The sequence below is a fragment of the Dicentrarchus labrax genome, unplaced genomic scaffold (genome assembly GCF_905237075.1).
Source record: "Dicentrarchus labrax unplaced genomic scaffold, dlabrax2021, whole genome shotgun sequence".
Classification (NCBI taxonomy): Eukaryota; Metazoa; Chordata; class Actinopteri; family Moronidae; genus Dicentrarchus; species Dicentrarchus labrax.
In genome coordinates this window covers 20,789,705-20,806,592 of record NW_026136706.1, presented here as the reverse complement: position 1 = coordinate 20,806,592, position 16,888 = coordinate 20,789,705, and the positions used below count along the sequence as shown (strand labels likewise).

At 41.7% G+C, this 16,888-nt stretch overlaps 1 protein-coding gene across 5 annotated transcripts in view; it reads right to left on the bottom strand.

The window, feature by feature from the left end:
* dachd (dachshund d) overlaps positions 1-16,888 on the bottom strand; it is a 92,178-nt gene that overhangs the window by 8,927 nt on the left and 66,363 nt on the right. For 3 of the 5 annotated variants that reach the window (XM_051404335.1, XM_051404331.1, XM_051404333.1), the window contains 4 exons: positions 15,439-15,610; positions 15,192-15,337; positions 14,890-15,030; positions 2,015-2,160 (listed from right to left, as the gene is read on the bottom strand). In XM_051404335.1, coding sequence (XP_051260295.1) covers positions 2,015-2,160; positions 14,890-15,030; positions 15,192-15,337; positions 15,439-15,610 — 605 coding nt within the window. Of the gene's footprint in view, positions 1-2,014; positions 2,161-14,889; positions 15,031-15,191; positions 15,338-15,437; positions 15,611-16,888 lie in introns of all 5 variants that reach the window. The other 2 variants (XM_051404332.1, XM_051404334.1) reach the window with 1 other exon arrangement.

The window sequence follows — 16,888 nt, the reverse complement described above, 5'->3', positions numbered from 1 at the left end:
GAACCAGAGGGATGTCTGCTTGATTGAGAGGACTGAAGGAGGAAGCGCCGTTCAGCACTGTCACACCAGAGGTTAAGATGGAGCTCACCTCCTGTCCAAAAGCTCCAGCCAGAGGCTTTCTTTCTACACGTCCCTTACACCTTCCCATTTAACTACACAGCTGACAATTGTAACCGGATTGGCATAAATATAAAGTATTAGTCTCTGTAGCACATTTTCGAGCTCCTCACACAACACAGCAGGAATGAATAATATGAATGACAAGTATCTCATCATGTATCAATTACATTACTGCCATATCCAAATATACTCCTGACAGTCCTGAATTAAACGATACAGCGTTCTCACGTGAAAGCCGTACAGTACCGCAGCCATCTTCCCTCACAATTATTCCCCGTCCACATGCAATTATATCAAATGCACTGGGCTATATCTTACTAATTGTTGATTCTTCTGACCCCAATTTATTCTAAGTTGCTTTATCTTAATTTTCTGCTTGGTTTCATTTTGTTGATTTGTATATAAATATCCAACGCGAAGATCATTATCAAAGATGACTTAGTGGAGTGTTGGGAGCTTGCGACGGGTTTACTTGTGGCTTTCTAATTACCACACAGAGCCAAAGAAGAAGCAGGACTCTGATGCCAACGGTACAAGTGCAATGAGAAGGGCAGCAGTGTACACACATCATTACACTCAGACAGAAGGCAAATACATTCATCTTACTGACTGAGGGTGTTTGAGCTGAAGCCTAAATGGCACTCTGAGTAGACGGATATTGTTAAGGTATGCAGATTTACAGATGAGTGTATCTGTCGTCCTAATGTTCTTGGTATATTGGAAAGAGGATGTGGATGATGTCCGCTTTTTTGACTAAAAACGAGCTCTTGTAAAGAGACTACATCATGCTAATGATTTTTACCAACATAATTTAATAATCGCCAGACTGAGTCATTAAGCTTTCAGAGAACTGGCAAAAAATAGCACAAAAAATAAACATAAAATTGAGGTATAATGATGCTTTTTGGAAATCCTGAAGCAAGCAATCGATCTTTGGGTACAAATAGGTTCTCTACAGAGTATTTCTACTGATTTAGACCTCAATAACTGATGACAAACAGATGTCAGTGGATTTCGAAATGGTTACGGCTCTGTCACGCCTCTGGTGAGGGTTGTGGTTAGTCGAAGCAACTAATACTACTGTTTTGCTTGCTATTTCTGGAGATTTCAAACAGACCTCACAGTCTTTTTCAGCAGATGGAGTTTTCTCAGTTGTTAAGGACAGCAGCAGCTGAATGCTTAGCAATAAGATACCTTCAGTAAGATTTTCAAAAGCACTCTTTCCAAGGTCTAGAATGAACTTTCACGTACTTCTTGGGTAATATTTGGAAAAGACTACAACAGTTATATAACTATAATATTTATCGATATTTTTATTCATTGGTGTATAATCGCTGAAAATATGAATTGTTGTGTCTTCTTTACCTTAGACTGAGATGTTTTCTTTCTACAGAGGAAGTGGGTCACTGTGGTTGCTCCTACACGCTTGGAAGGCTGAGGGGAATTCAAATGGTCGCAATCTGCAACTCTACTACTAGATGACACTAAAACCTACACACTGTTCCTTTAAGCGTTAAACTACGTATAGAATATAATAATGTTCCACTTTGGCGCCCTCAGGTGGTAGTTAAAACAGAGACAATGTGGCAGACACATTGGCTGCACCAGGATTGTCTAGTCTACCTGTTTTATAACAAACAGAATGTGCCATCAGAATCATTTCAAATATGCCACAATTACATTAAAATTGTATACATTGCAGCTTGAAACCATCTATGTTTGTACAATTTTGGCTGACAAGAATGAAGGCCTGGCTGAATGAGGTTAAAGGTACAGTGCAGAGACCCCTTACTGTATAAACCATCAGAAATTACTGCTACTAACGTGCTGCAGAAAGCGTCAAAATCTGTTAACTCTGGTGTTATGAAGGCACAACTCTGTCAGTGGACAATACCTGTATGTTGGTGAGGAGAGTCTCTATTGACGACAAGCCATCTGGGAAGAGAAATGGTGATGGGAAGCCAGGAGGCAGAGCCTGTCCGGCCAGTGACAACCTCTCGTAGCTATCTCTTGCTGTTGGGGTGCACATGGAGTGGTCCTCTGCAGAAAAAAACCAATAACATTGAAAATTCATTCATAGAATGCTATTTGTGAAACTACAAAACACGCTAAGTGGTAGAATATGTAAGTAGTTTTTGGCCATGCTGACACATATTGATCCTGACTCAAATTGACCAGTAGCAATGACTGGTTCGGTATTGATCTCCAGCAGCCAATCCCAGCTCTCCCCTTCTCTCAGAAATTTAGTGGACTGACTGGTCCCTTGGAGATTGCTTTGTATTGCTTCTTCTCAAGGCCTGAGTGTGGGGTTTAACAATATCAACTGGGACGTAAATCCAGCTTCCCCCATTTAAGAGATGTCATGTGGACTCCAAAATCAGAAGCAGGCCCGCATGTTCGACCCCAGAGGTTCGGGCTTCCTTTGTGTATGCACGCACGGGTGCCTGTCAAACCTAAGATGACATCATCCTCCATTCATCACCGGCAGAGGGGTAGGGCCTTGCCATCTGCTGTCCAGCCTCTCCACCAGGCCTCAGAGGAGGAAAGAGGAGCAGAAGAGGGGAGGGAGGGAAAGCAGGAGGCAACCCGGCAGACACAGATACAGCCTGGTCAAACTAAAACAGTATGTAAGACGCTGCTGTTTGTTGCCCCATCACATCTGACACATGTTTTTGTCCAGTGAGCTTTTATGAAGCCAACAATTTGTAAGTGCTACCATCTTGCAGAGAGAGAGTTTATTAAACGCATCCAGTCTAAAAAGGTCTCCACAGGAAGTCTGCACCATCAGCTGTTTAATTGTTAATTTAATGAAAGGGGGGAAAAGTTTTATTTGTAATGTGGAACCCTGGCTGTGTTGTGCACAGCACCTCTCTGCTCTCATCCAGTATTCATATCTGTTTATGTGGCAGGCTGAATCTTGTACAAACAGCGAGTGGAGCTGAACAGCCCTGCCTCTCCCTCCCATCAATATTCACCAACGCTAGCCAAGTGCTGGGAACAGCTGGTCTTACATTAATTAGTTTAAAGTATTTATTTCACCCATCCTCAGAGCAGATTGAGCAAAAACATTGGAGATTATTTCAAGCATCTGCAAATGCCCTGGAAACATCTCTGCGCCAAAAGTCGAGTGTTAGGATTCACAGTTTAGGTTTGTAATTTGAAGAACGATTTTTTTTTTTCTGAGAGAGGAAGATGGTGAAATATGCACCGCTGGTCCGTGGAGAGAGTAAACAACCTTTCTCCTTTTTCAGATGGAGTTCACTCCTGTTGATTAATTAGAATGGATGGTTGCCTAATGGATTAAAATTTGTTTATAATTTGACTTCATAAAAATAATGAATTGCCTACTTTTAAGAAGCCACTCCTGTGGTAATTTGTTTTGTTTGGTGCAGTCCTGCCTGCATTTTGAGGTGGGCGTCTGGGTGGAGATATAAAATGCACTCTCCTTATACAGTGGCACAACATGAAAGTCCCATTTTATCTCAATAAAATAACTAATCAAAGATCAAAAGCATTACAGTTGGCTCCAGCTCAGGTTGATATAGATGTATTGCATGCATTATATGCTTGCATCACCCACCTCCAATAAAATCACCATAACAACTAGAGACGTTAGTAGACCTCGGGGAAAGGTCTGCTGTTGTAGCTTTGTAATTGATTTGTACTGTAGGCACTTTGTCCCTTATTTAGTGTTGGCATTAATCATAAATCATTGCTTTAACAAACTCCGGCTTCCCACTCAGCAGGCCTCCCCTCCAACACAATGTTGGATCACACAGAATATTTGATGGCTTTGTTGCAGGGGAAACAACCTGTCATGCTCTGGGAAAAGCAAACAGCGTGTTTTGTTCGACAGACTCCAACTACCGTACAGCACCCCTTGTCAGATAACATTTCCACCAGGAGCTATGCATAAATACAGGGATTTTCAAAGACAGAAATTGGAAGCTAATAAGTGACTAATTTAATCAATATAATCAGAACTGGCTTAATGAAACTCAAATGTAAATTCCAGCGGAACATAATCTAGATCTGTGGTTTCTGTGCTTCTAATGTTATTGCCCCCCCCGCCCCCCACCCTTTTTTCTCTGTTCCTGGCTGCAAATGCTGGCATGTGTTTGCATGTTTATTTCTCACCATCGCTCCAGAATCATTGACTTCAACTTAATTACAGCGACAGGCGTTGGAGTGATGGGGGCCGGTGGAATGGAGTACTCTGTTTCCAGGTGATATTTCTCCACTAGCAAGGCTGCCAACAGCAGCTGTGACAGCCTCTTGTGCTTACCGTACGGTAAAGGTACAGTTAAGGCCCCCCCGACTATGAAATACTGTGTGGAAAAACACTCGCAGGTCACCCCTGTCACAAATAACATTTCATGCACAACTGTTTCGGCGGATAATAGGAGCCACAAATAAAAATGGGACGCTGTAAATACAATGCATTCTGAATGAAATGCCATAATTTAAAACAACGCCTCCCCCCCACCGCTCTCCGTCCTCCTCCTCCACCCTGCTCTCAATAGCTGCAGAGGGAGTCCTTGACAGTGTGCTAGCAATGATGAATCACCTATCCAGTTAATTTTCTCACTCCTCATGTGTTGTGCTGCTAAAACAGGGGCCCAGGAATTGACTTGACAAACTATGAATGTAAAAAATATCACTTGGAGGGATCTGGGCTTATCTCCAATTTACATGTTATTAGATTTGTGTTGCAAGCGGCACTTGGACCTAGCAAAGCTGAGGCAAAAAAGATGGGGCACATGATAACCAGAGATAAAACATGTCTAAAACCCACTTGAAAGCCTTTGAAATATTTGATGGAAAGTCACAGGGAGTGGAGAGAAGCAGAGGAAACTGGCCTGATTTAAAATGTGACAGACACACATTGCAATCTGTGGTAAATCTAGAAGAAACCTTGGGAAATTTAGCTGCAATCTCTGGATAAATAGCTGTAATTGACCTTGGGAGTTGAAAATGTGCCATATGTTTCTGGTTCCTGTGTTTGAAACTGGGTCCCTCAGGACATTTCAGCTGAGTCCTCACACGCAGGCAGCGTGAGCGAGGAGGAGAGGAAGATACAGAAAGACACACAAAGAGACAGAGAGAAAGAGGACGAGAAGGATGCCAGGAGTGAGAGATAGATGGCTGAAGACAGAAGATGGATGGATGGATAGATAGATAGGTGAGGCAGAGGCTGAGGAAGAGGAGGCTGGGATAGAATGGGTGTGCAGAGAATGAAAGACTGACAGAGAGGAAGAGCGATAGGGGAGAGAGAGGGCGAAAGAGAGAGGGAGAGCAGAGGTACATTTGGCTGGCCAGTCAGTGTGATATATTGACAGGTGAAGCCTTTGTCCTTGCAAACCTGTGTTCCTCCCAGCAGGAGAAGTGAATACTAAACCTGGAGGTTGTCAGCACAGCCAACACAAAGGCAACAGTCGCTGCTTTTCACTGCACAATTACATTTGATTTGACCTGCCAGGGCTGCGGAGAAACCAGCCTCCTTCAAATGGAGTAGTTATGACCTCTCGGACAGCCATTAGCAGCTAACACAGCATTATTCCACCTGCACTTAAAGCGCTGGATTTGGAAAATCTTGTCAAGGGAAATATCTGTCTGTCTGGTACACATGCAGTGATGCGGAGCTGGGCAAAAAAAAGTAGTTGCATGCAATTTGAGCACTTTAAAAAAACATGAGCCTAAGCTTATCTTGCAAATGATGTCTGCACTCTGGAGGGTCTTTCAGGCCAAATAAATTCAGCTTGAACTGCATGATAGTTTTAACCAGGTACTATAGCATGGCATAGGCTTATTTTAATAACTGCAGATATTATTCTATATCTCGTGTTTTTGAATTCTAAGTTCTGCACATTTATAAAAGCAGGTTTCAAGCAAGTGCTGAAGACTGAAATCAATTTATTCACAGCATCCGGACAGAAAAAAACTGCACGATAGTACATAATCCAACTACTGCAGGGTTGGATTGACTTGCAGGCACACTTTTCTTGAAGTAAGTAAGAGGCTGCAGGACATACTGCGAGAATGTGTGTGATGATCCATACAGGACAAAATTCCTTTAGAATGACTATCACTTGCATATGTTGTGCATATGTGTGTGTGTGTAATGTACTGTGTATACACTGAGAAGAAAGAGAAAACACATGCACGCAGATGCTTGCAAACAGGAACCCCTCAAACACATACACACTCATTAGGCACACGCACGGCACACACACTAATGTGCCCTCATCACATTTAAGCTAATTTCCTTTTCATCACGGAGAGAGGAAAATGAGTGTTTGCCCCATCCCTGCTGGGGGACAAAGTCAAGAGCCCCGGTCGGTTTGGGCTAGATTAACAGGTAACATTTGGCTCCCACTCTCTTATCACAGCATGAAAATCAAACCGCGTGTTTTCCTCTATCGCTCTCTCTTTCTCCCCTCCCTAATGTTCCCTTCACTTAGAGATGAAATCGCTTGCTGCACAAACCCATTTGGAGAGAGGAGAGAAGGTGAGCGGGATAATCAGGCTGGCCACTGGGCCGTGTTTCCTAAATGCTCTCCAAAACATTACTGTGCACAGGCATAAAATTAGCACCGGGACCTTAAAATGTTGACATTTAGCATGACTTTTTGGAGAGTGACACCCTCATATTTTCTTGTAGGATATCATTAAATTTCAACTGCCCTATGGCTGTGCCTTTCCATTAATAACCAATTCAGTGTGTCACTTCTCCCTCTCTCTCACTCTCTCTCTTGCCACCTTTTTAAAGTAATGAGTCCATTGCTTTGCCTTAATAAATTGAATCGTATTCTCAAGGCCATATGAAGATAGAGCCACAGATGGACAGGCTGCATGGAGGAAATAACCATAAATCCTTTACTGTCAGAGAGGCGGTCTGAGGTGACAAAAGAAGACAATCGCGATGCTCAATTGGGATCACACCAAGATTACAAAAGGCATAGTGAAAGGTTGATTCTCTCTGTTAAAACTGTCTTTTTCTGGCATGGATAAAGAATATGTTTTTTATTGCTTTCATTGCGGAAGAAACACGCGCTAATGATTAAATTTAAGAATCTAATCATGCATGAAGATGTGAATACTGACAGATGATTGTCCATAATATTCTGCAATCTACAATATGTATAACTATCACAGCAGTGAAAATTATGAACTACAAAAAATAGTGCTTTCCGAGCATAGATTAGAATATTAAGGCACAAACAATTAAAATCGATTTCATCATTTGTTTAACTGTTGGCTGGAAAATGAGGGAGAGAAAAAGCAAGAGAGAGAGAGAGAGGGAGGGAAAGAGAAATGGAAACAGAGAGAGCAAGAGGCAAGGGAGCAGAATCCGTGTTGACTTCCATTCAGGAGGAAGATATCTTGTCTTTTTATGCGGCCCGTGTCATATTTATTGCATAAAGGTCAGAGTGTTCATTTGTTCAAAGTCAGCGTTTTCCCTCTCTCCTCTCCTCCATGTAATAAATGCAGGGGCTATGTCATTATCGGACCTCTGAGGATTACAGGCTTGGCTGACTGTGATGACTGCATAAAAGCATACAGGACTTTTGTTTCTGCCAGCGCACACCTTCAAATGAGCTCTTAAAGCGAACAGTAGTGGAGACAAAATGGCATTTTGTAGAGAGACAATCGCAGTTAGAGTGGTCGACGCAGATTGGGGCAAGGTGATTAAAGGTTACAGATCACGGTGCTAAATCCGTGACCTTAGCTTTTAGTCAAAGCAGGAGAGTAGGGCTCAGGTTGGAGGAGCACAAATAAACTTGTGGCTCGGAAAAGAAAATGACAGCCAGGCAGAGTTGAATAGATTTCTGTAATTCACCTATTGACTGTGAGCCCAAACTGTCAGGTAGATAATACTCGCAGAAGGACATTATATTGAGGCACTTTGAAGGTGTTTAGATTGTCTTTGCATATTGACTTCCGTTGACTGGGTCCAGTTATTGACAGAAGAATCCCAGAGATTAAATTGGCCTAAACTATTGATTGGGTATTTTGCCTGAATCATTCCCATTTCAGAAGGGGATCATTTGTACTGTATACCCCACTAATCTCTCTGACCCGCTAATCATCAAGCCATTTATTTCTCACTCTTTGTTTAGTTCTCCTTTGTTTAGCATTTATTAATTCATTAGAGCAACTTCTCATGCAGCTTAACTTAGACAGTGACTAGGGAGTCCTGTTTCTACCCGATAGCAATGTGCATTCCAGTAAAATATGCCACCGAATATGCACCCAACATCACAATACACATGCCAATTACATATTGATAATTAAGCATTCAAACAAACAAACAGAGAGGAAATCCCCCCGTAATCACCAGGTTTTAATGGAACAAGTATTAGCTTGGTGTGGTTGGCCAGATAGCCTGCTGCTAGATCAGAGCTTTGCTGGGTTTGGGAGGGGGTGGGGGGGGGGCTGGGGGAACGGGAGACACATTGGTGTCATTGCCTGGCATTGCAATCCTTCAGGGAGAGGCAATGCTGTTCTGTTGCCGCTGAACATGCGTCGACGCTGGCTGGCGCTAATCCAGACTGGATATACTGAGCTGCTTTTAAATGAAGATGAAAGAACAAAAGAGGAAATGGGAAATGTAAACTTTAAAAGGCCTGGCTTAGGAGCACTTGCTCTATGGCTGCCTGGTGTAGAAGCTCAAAAATGGATGCAAATCCATTAGTAGTCCCGGTTTCACAGTTATAAAAATACTTAAGGGGTTTTAATAGGAGCAACGTGTTAAACGTGTGGAAATCTGTTTTGATAACATTATTCATAACACTGGCTTTGCGCTGTGTGAATTAATAACACTTCATTTACAGACGGAAGAAAGCTGGCATGGTATTTCCAGTTAAAGAGATTAATTTTTAAACACCTAATTGACAGGCTGGGGTTAGGCAGGATAAGCAACAGAGTGTAAGGCTGCAGCTGCAAAGTCAAGGTGACTGGAATACTCAGAGAAAGGCTTTCAAAAAGCAGAATAGAGAGCGGGGAGGGAGGGAGTGAAGAGAATTAGTCCTCAAGCACTTTTCCCTCCGCCCACTATTCTTCCTCTCTTTATTAGGAATGATTTACTTTCTCAGTGAAAGGATATAAAAGCTCAAGTATAGCGGCGTAATTATCGCAGAGTGAAAATTTAAAGGTTTGACTCACAATGTCCTCAAGTCAGCGAGTAGACTGCCAGACGATAAGAGTGACTGTGTTCAACACTCGGCGTCCAATTGGTTGTGTTTTATGGGCTTTGCCAAGGAAGAGCACACAAACAGCACTCGGCTCTGCAAGTCTGTAAACATGATGGACTGTGGCAAACTACTAGGGCTGGTGTTTACCTTGGCAGAGCCTGGCCCTGGCATGTCGGTAGCATCACTTAATTACTGTTTACATGTAAATATTAAATTATACAAACAACCCCACAGAATGTCTCCAAAAGTACAGAAATACATATTCAGGGTCAACCTTATCTGTCTGCAACAGTTGCCACTGCTAAGATATGAATTGTTTTGAATCACAAATTTTCCACATTGTACATAATCTTCATAATTGTTTAACGCTGTTGTCCAAGGGCATTCGTGTAAATATGTTCCCATAATCTGCATAATAGCAGATGCTCAGATATGTAAAAACGCACCTTGTGTTCTCAGAGAGGAAGAACGGGAAAAAAAGAAGGATATTGTTCAAAACGGTTTTTATCAGGAATCAGGACTGTGATCATTAATGTCTCCAGTCAAGACCGAGAGATGATTGCTTTGATTACGGACCTGTTTTCCTGACAGTCCGGTGCAGCATATATAGTTGAGTATTGGTGCCTACTGTGCATCTCTGGTATGGCTGAGTAAAGCACTTGTTCATTTGCAGTGAAGGGTAACATGAAACAGGCCTCAGCCTTCTGATGGACAGGGAGATTTCACCTTCGCCAGTGAATGATAATGCATTATTAAATTTGCCTCTCTGCTCACTAGATACACTTAGCTGACCACAGCATATTTATCTCCCCATCCGAGGCTCACGTCTTGGCAGGAGAAAGCATTCTGTCACTTTTGAGGCATTTCAAAGATTAAAAAGAACCTCTCTCTTTTCAACGTCCCTAAAAGCATCCCCCCTTTTTCAGTGAAATGTGATTAGCAGGAGATGGTGTCACGCAATGGAACATTCATGAGGGGGAGAACAAATATCCAAATGAACTCCCATGTCCTCGAGGAATAGCCCCTCTCTGCACCATCAGCAATCTCTCTCACATGGGCTGGGGAAATTTGATTGATCCTCTATTGAATTATTTTTTTGCACTCTTTCATTTCAACAGGACGCACTGACAAGTTGTTTGATCATAAAGCATTATTGTCTGCCAAGTCACATTTCAGGGTTGTGATGGCTAATGATCTTGCCTCCTGACTTAGAGAAAGTCAGGTAGTCAGCATGTGTTTGAAGCTTGCAACGCCAAGGACATCGGGAGGACTGAACAAAACACTATGCATTAAAGTCAGAAAGATGAAGAGAAGGAGCTTACACTGAACATATCCAACTTTTAATGATACTGTACGGAGATACCATCAATGTCAGTGAAATATTTACACCGGAGAAAAAGCACAAAACTGATGCCGAAACTTTTGACTGACCCGAAGTCCCCAAACTTCCTTTTTATCATTGCAAATGCTTATGCAAAGAAGGAACAGAACAAAGACTACAAAGGCTGGAAATGACTTTTTTGTCTTTTTCATCTTTTTTTTTTCAACTATATCTCCCCCTCTCTACATGAGCCCATCAGCATCCACAGGTCCTTGCCCAAAGCAGCTGTATGTAATAGACTGTGACACTGGTACCTGCTCCACTTCATCATTCAGACAGTAAACTGGGACTGCAGACAGTGCACAGTGCACCAGCCCTGAGCACATCAACTGGACATCTAGGCAGCATTTTGACAAAGAAAAGGCGTGGCAAATCAGCCTCGTCCATTGTGGTCGCAACGATTGCCCAGCTGATAGCAGGTATGAAAGGATGCACCTCTAGGTGACATAATACACCACAAGCATCCATTTGTGCTTGGGAGGACATTATGAGTGCATCTCCTGTTGTGTCAACAAGGATATATAACGTTTACGAGGGAAGTGCCAATATCATATTACCAGTGAATCACCCACTTTTAAAATATGGTTTACAGAATCAGTTTACATACTGTATTTGCCTCCGACTCTCCTGTCAGGCATTTTAGCTCAGCGTAAAAGAGATGTGGCATGTTTAACTGCAGTGGGAGGGCCGAGGTAAAGTGGTGAAATTTGTTGTTGGCAAAATGCTTAAACTGCCACATGGTATTTACAGAAAACTCTTATACTTGGATGTACATACATATGGCTTGTGTTTCAAACACCTTTTCCCCAAGGAAATAAAATGATGTCAAGTGTTTGATGTCCAAAGTGAGTTTACAGCCAAAGGCTTCCGTACCTTTCAAATTTCCCCTTGTTTGTCAGCTACCTGCTGTTTCACGAGACAGAGGCTTGTCGGAAGCTATCGCCACAGACTTTCTGTTTGAAGCAATTCAATTAGTCACATGTGAGATAACACTTAGCTTTCTACTAGCCTTTTTTCTCACACATCATCTAATCTCCCCCTTTTTTCTCCAGCAAAATTTGGACCAAAAAATAACAGAGTTCAAACGACAGCCCCCCCAAAAAAACAGAGTAACCATCTGGTTGCTCTGCACTGGGTGACACAACTTTGGAAACTGTCTTTTTTAGACAACAACAAACAGCCTTTGTCCTTCATCAGCAGAGATGACATGAAAAAGATGAGACATGTTCATAGGATATGAGTGATGTGACATTATAGTGGCCGTCTCTGAGGTGTCTGGCCATTTAAATAGCCTCCATATGAGCCGGGGCACCGCATCCTTCCTCTGCGCCCACTGTGCTCTCTTCTAAGAGTGCACTGCAAGAGATTAATTTAATGCTCTGCCAGGATCATAAAGATCAAACAAGTGGAGAGATATCATTAAACCATTGGAATGTTATCTCATTTATCTAAACAAACTGATGCGATGAACAAGCCTAATTAAAAAGCTCACCATAAACAAAGCTTCGGATGGTGAGGCCTCACCCCTCTTTAACAATGGAACACATTTATTTTATTAATCTAATGCATCATGTATCATATCATTACAGTTCAATATATCTATCATTAATTTTATTCCCTTCACTTAAAGCTTTTATTGGAATTACTTTGGTTATTAGTTGGTTCTAATGTATTGGTTACCTCTGAATCTGGCTGCTACAATCTCTCTTATCTCGCTGCATAAACCTGTGCATGTTATTCAAATTGCCTCATTTATTATGATAGCTTCCTCATGTAAATTGTGCTGACTGCTCGCCCTTGCACAGTCCTCATTAGACTAATGAAAACCTTCAAACGAAAAAACTAAACAACCTGCCAAATAAAGGTCTGGGGTTATTATGAAAATTACAACTGTGGGAGCCGGGAGAAGCTCTCTTCATTAATTCATGCTCAGCAAATTGGTAACTAATTTAGTTGCACTCCTCTGCATTAATGGGTTATTTTATAAAAATGTTTTCCACAGCCCGAGACCTCTGGTGCACACACTGGAGAGCTCAGAATCCTAATCAAGTCCAGTGACATATTAGGAATTGACAATCTCAAAGATAATACAGCGTGTGTTTGCTGGTAGATGTGTGTGTGGGTCAACTAGCGAGAATTGGTGTGGATTGCTGGGTCATTTGCTTTCTCCTCTAATATTGCGAAGAAATTACAGTCCATTTGTGTTGATTATCCGAGTATGGAGGAGGCACTTCAGTTAAGAAGTAAGATTTCTGCTACTGAGGAAACATTCATTTGATTTAGTATGTAGATACTTGGTTAATTCTCCATCCTCCTCTGTTTGTATTGCTCTGTTTGCCTGACAGAGCAACACCGCCCCCCCCCCCCAAACCCATACATACCCCCCACACACACACACACACACACACACACACACACACACACACACACACACACACACACAGTTAGACAGTTTGTGACCCATAAATTCAGCTCATGATCCTGCTAATTATTACTATTCACTGCTTCACACCCTGTGAGTGAAGGTCTAACACTGATCTTCACGTCAGCCTAGCCAACAGGGAACATACAGCCCAATGATTTCCATAGTGGTTTTAATATCATTATCAGCCTCACCCCACCCTGTATCACCCAGCACAGCACAGCACAGCACAGCACAACCCGCCCCTGCTCTGCTCTGCTCAAAACCAACAGAGAATACTAAAATCTATTATTTGCTTCATTTTGTATTTAATCTGCCAAGCTTAGTAGATTTCTATCTTTTTTCTTTTTTTTTTTTTTTACAAGCACTGCTAAATTCTAATGAAATAATGTCAGCAATTAATAATAAAAACATTTACTTTGGACAATGTGATTGAGGTTCAGCATTTTTAATAAATTCCCTCTAAGTTCAGTGTTAATGGGGATGATAGCATAATAAATAGCACATGTGAGCAAGTGTCCTGCTGCAAAAGGACTCATAATTAATGAACAAATTACAATAAAAATAAATAAAATAATGCAAATTTTGTGTGAATATCTGATATACAAAACCTTTTTCGAGTGCTAACGTTCAGTTGTTGCACTGTTTAATGTTTTTGTAAATACTGAAGAGAACCCAGAGCAGCTCTGCGATGGGGAAGGTGTCACTGTCTTTACATATTTTTTTTTCCTTCTGTAAACAGAATATTCGGAGCTGTCCGCACCTGTTTACTGTGAGTACAGTGAATAGTGTCCTATTACGGCAGAGGACATGGTTGCCTCGGAATGTAAAATCTGATTGAAAATTGTTCCAAATAATGCAGTTGCTGTTACAATTTTTACTGTGAAAGGTTGTCATTATAGGATGTGTAACATGAGGAATGACATATTTTAAATGTAAAGCATCTAAACACATTAACACTGTGTTTCTATGGAAATGTGTGCGACATTTCACCAAAACATTCAACACGTCCGCACATATTTACACTTTTTCGCAGGTTCTTGTGCCTATTCTTAAAAGCATTTTTGATTTTTGGTCTCTTAAAGTTTAAGAGTATTGTTATGGTGACACAATCTACAACTGGAATAAAGTGAAGGGTTACCGCAAATCCTGTCAAAGGCCTAACATTTCTGAAATTGTATTATCAATATTCAAGGAGTGTTTCTTTTGGTGAAAAAATAGACCCGACTTGCATATTTTCTGGTAGGTCTGCAGTTATATTAGGGTTATCTTCCACTTCAATTGGAACAAAAAAGGTCTTTCTGTCTAAAGAGTTGATTACACTTGAAGGCAACCTGACCAACAATAGTCTCAAAAAGCTTTTCTGCCTTTGGTGACACATTAACCAAATGCTCCTTGTCTCCACTGTTAGCTCAGTTGATCCTCCTGCCACCACTGATATTAAATTGGTTCAGACTTTTCTGCAGACTTACAAACCTGTTCTGCTCTTACAGCGTTTGTCTTTGTTATCAGACTTAATTCCCAGAATTGCAACTCATGTTACCGGCTCCTAGAACAGAGCCTCTCGTAACATCTGTCATTTTCCTACATTGTAAATATTCAACAGAAGGAACTAAAAGGTACATTTTAAGTCCTTAACTTGTAGTATTTTCTGATCCGACTTTAAAAAAAACAGTTACGGGGCACACTTATAATCCTTGTCAGCACACGGTGTATCACGTGGACTACACCACCCTATCAACCATTTTTTTTTTACATGAAACCTGACTCACCTTTGTCAGCGTGCATCCTCTTGTGTGCAGCTGCTTCGTGGCTCATGTCATGGGCCAGGTCTCCCTCTTTAGGCCCAGGGGGGATGTTGGGGGACAGACCTAGCAGGGCGTGGTTCATGGACAAGCCATTGTGGTGTGCCGCTGGGGAAAGCATGAAAAGACAGGAGTGACATAAGGAATATTACTAAGAAGATTTCTACTCTAGCTTACGAAAAAACATCTGTCAGCACAACACATTTGGCTTTTTTCTTCACCATTCATCTGTTTGACTAACTGTGCTGTGAGGTTCTAAAGAGACGTACGTATCCTGTCTGAGGAGCTTTCTGTATGGGCTGGGGAGCTGGACACACTGCTGCTGCGGTGGGACGATGGGTGACTGCCTGGCCTCCTGTGGTCTTCTAAGGAAGGAGCAGGAGAGGGACTGTCCGGCACACGTTCCTGCAACCCCAGCAGCAACAGAAACACAGACACACACACCGAAAATAAATATCCAGTGTGGACAGGAACATTACATTACAGGAAAGCAGGAAGTTGTGTTTAAAAGTTACCTTTATAACAGAGGTGACCATTCTGGATGGCAGACTCTGGCCCTGTGCTGCGGCGGCCATGTTTGCGATGGTGCTGAGGTGGTTCATCTGGCTCATCGCCATAGTGACAGAGGCTGGGGGCAGGCTGACTGGGATAAGTGGGTGTGGCATCATCATGAAGGGGAGTTCCAGGCCTGAGACACATGAAGAGGTCGTTGGTTACTCAATGATGCATATTATGAGTGAGATATTCACAGGGGAAACTTCTGAGGCTCTGGCTGGAAACTCAAAACCTGCTGCTGTTAATTCAGCAATCAGTAATTCCCACCACTGAGATAGCCTTTAAAATTGGTGTCCAATAACACTAAAGCTTTACACTGCCATCCATTAGAAAAAAATGGAATAATTCAAATTAATCGCTTCTCTGGTATCTTTCCATGTTAACATAATACACATAAATGTTTTACAACATACGTTAATAATAGATACTACTGCAATAATAATAAAGAAAATGGGGATGATAACTATATACACAGTCATTCAAAGACCAAAGTTTACACAGCAATAAAGATGCATCAATTATTCTATGATGAATAAAAAGGGCACATTATGGAAATTATCTCAATATTTACATATAAAAAATATCTCTGTAAAAACAAAGGCAATCTTGAAAGCCATTACCCAAATGACTAGTTAAATGTGCTAATGACAAACAAGTACCGTCAGACCACAGTATGGCAATGACTTCAGGCTAATTATAGCAGCCTGTATTCCAGACCAGAGAGAGACAAGAAGACGAAGAAGAAGAAAAAGAAGAGAGCGAGACCAAAAAGAGTAAAGTCACTTTCAGCTTGCACAATAATGGGATTTTCATTTCTGTCTCTTTTATATGCACACAAATTATTCCATTACAACATCAGAGATATCTTACAAATGTTTTAAATTATTCAATTGCTGTCGAGCAATAGGCGCCTAATTGGGGAAATTGAACCATTAGTAGTCTGAAAATGTAAAGAATGTCTAATAAAGATACCATAGGGGGTTAGTAGTTAGTCAAACTGTGGCCCTGCACTGTGCTTCTGAATGGCTTAATGAAAACAAGGCAACTTTCAAAGGACATAAGCGCAGACAGAAGGTCAAAGCTAGGTGTCTGTAGACCCCCCCCCCCAACCACGGCACTCCCTCCCTCCCCCTCCGCTCTATGGGGACTTTGAACTGGCAGGATCAAAAGTGACTGGGAACAGTTTGGTCTCATTCCTCCGCCACTCAGATGCTTTTCCTCAAATGCTTTAAAGAAAACCTCATAGACACTATTGGATCTGATTGAGCCTCTCTGTTGATTTTTCACTCCTTTTTTTCTTTTTCTTGGCAGCCCAGTTCAAGGTAAAAAAGGAAAAAAGAAAAAAGCTGTGTGAAAGAAAGAAGGGAAAAAAAGATACTGCACTACAGAAAGCTGATCCACAAAACAACTC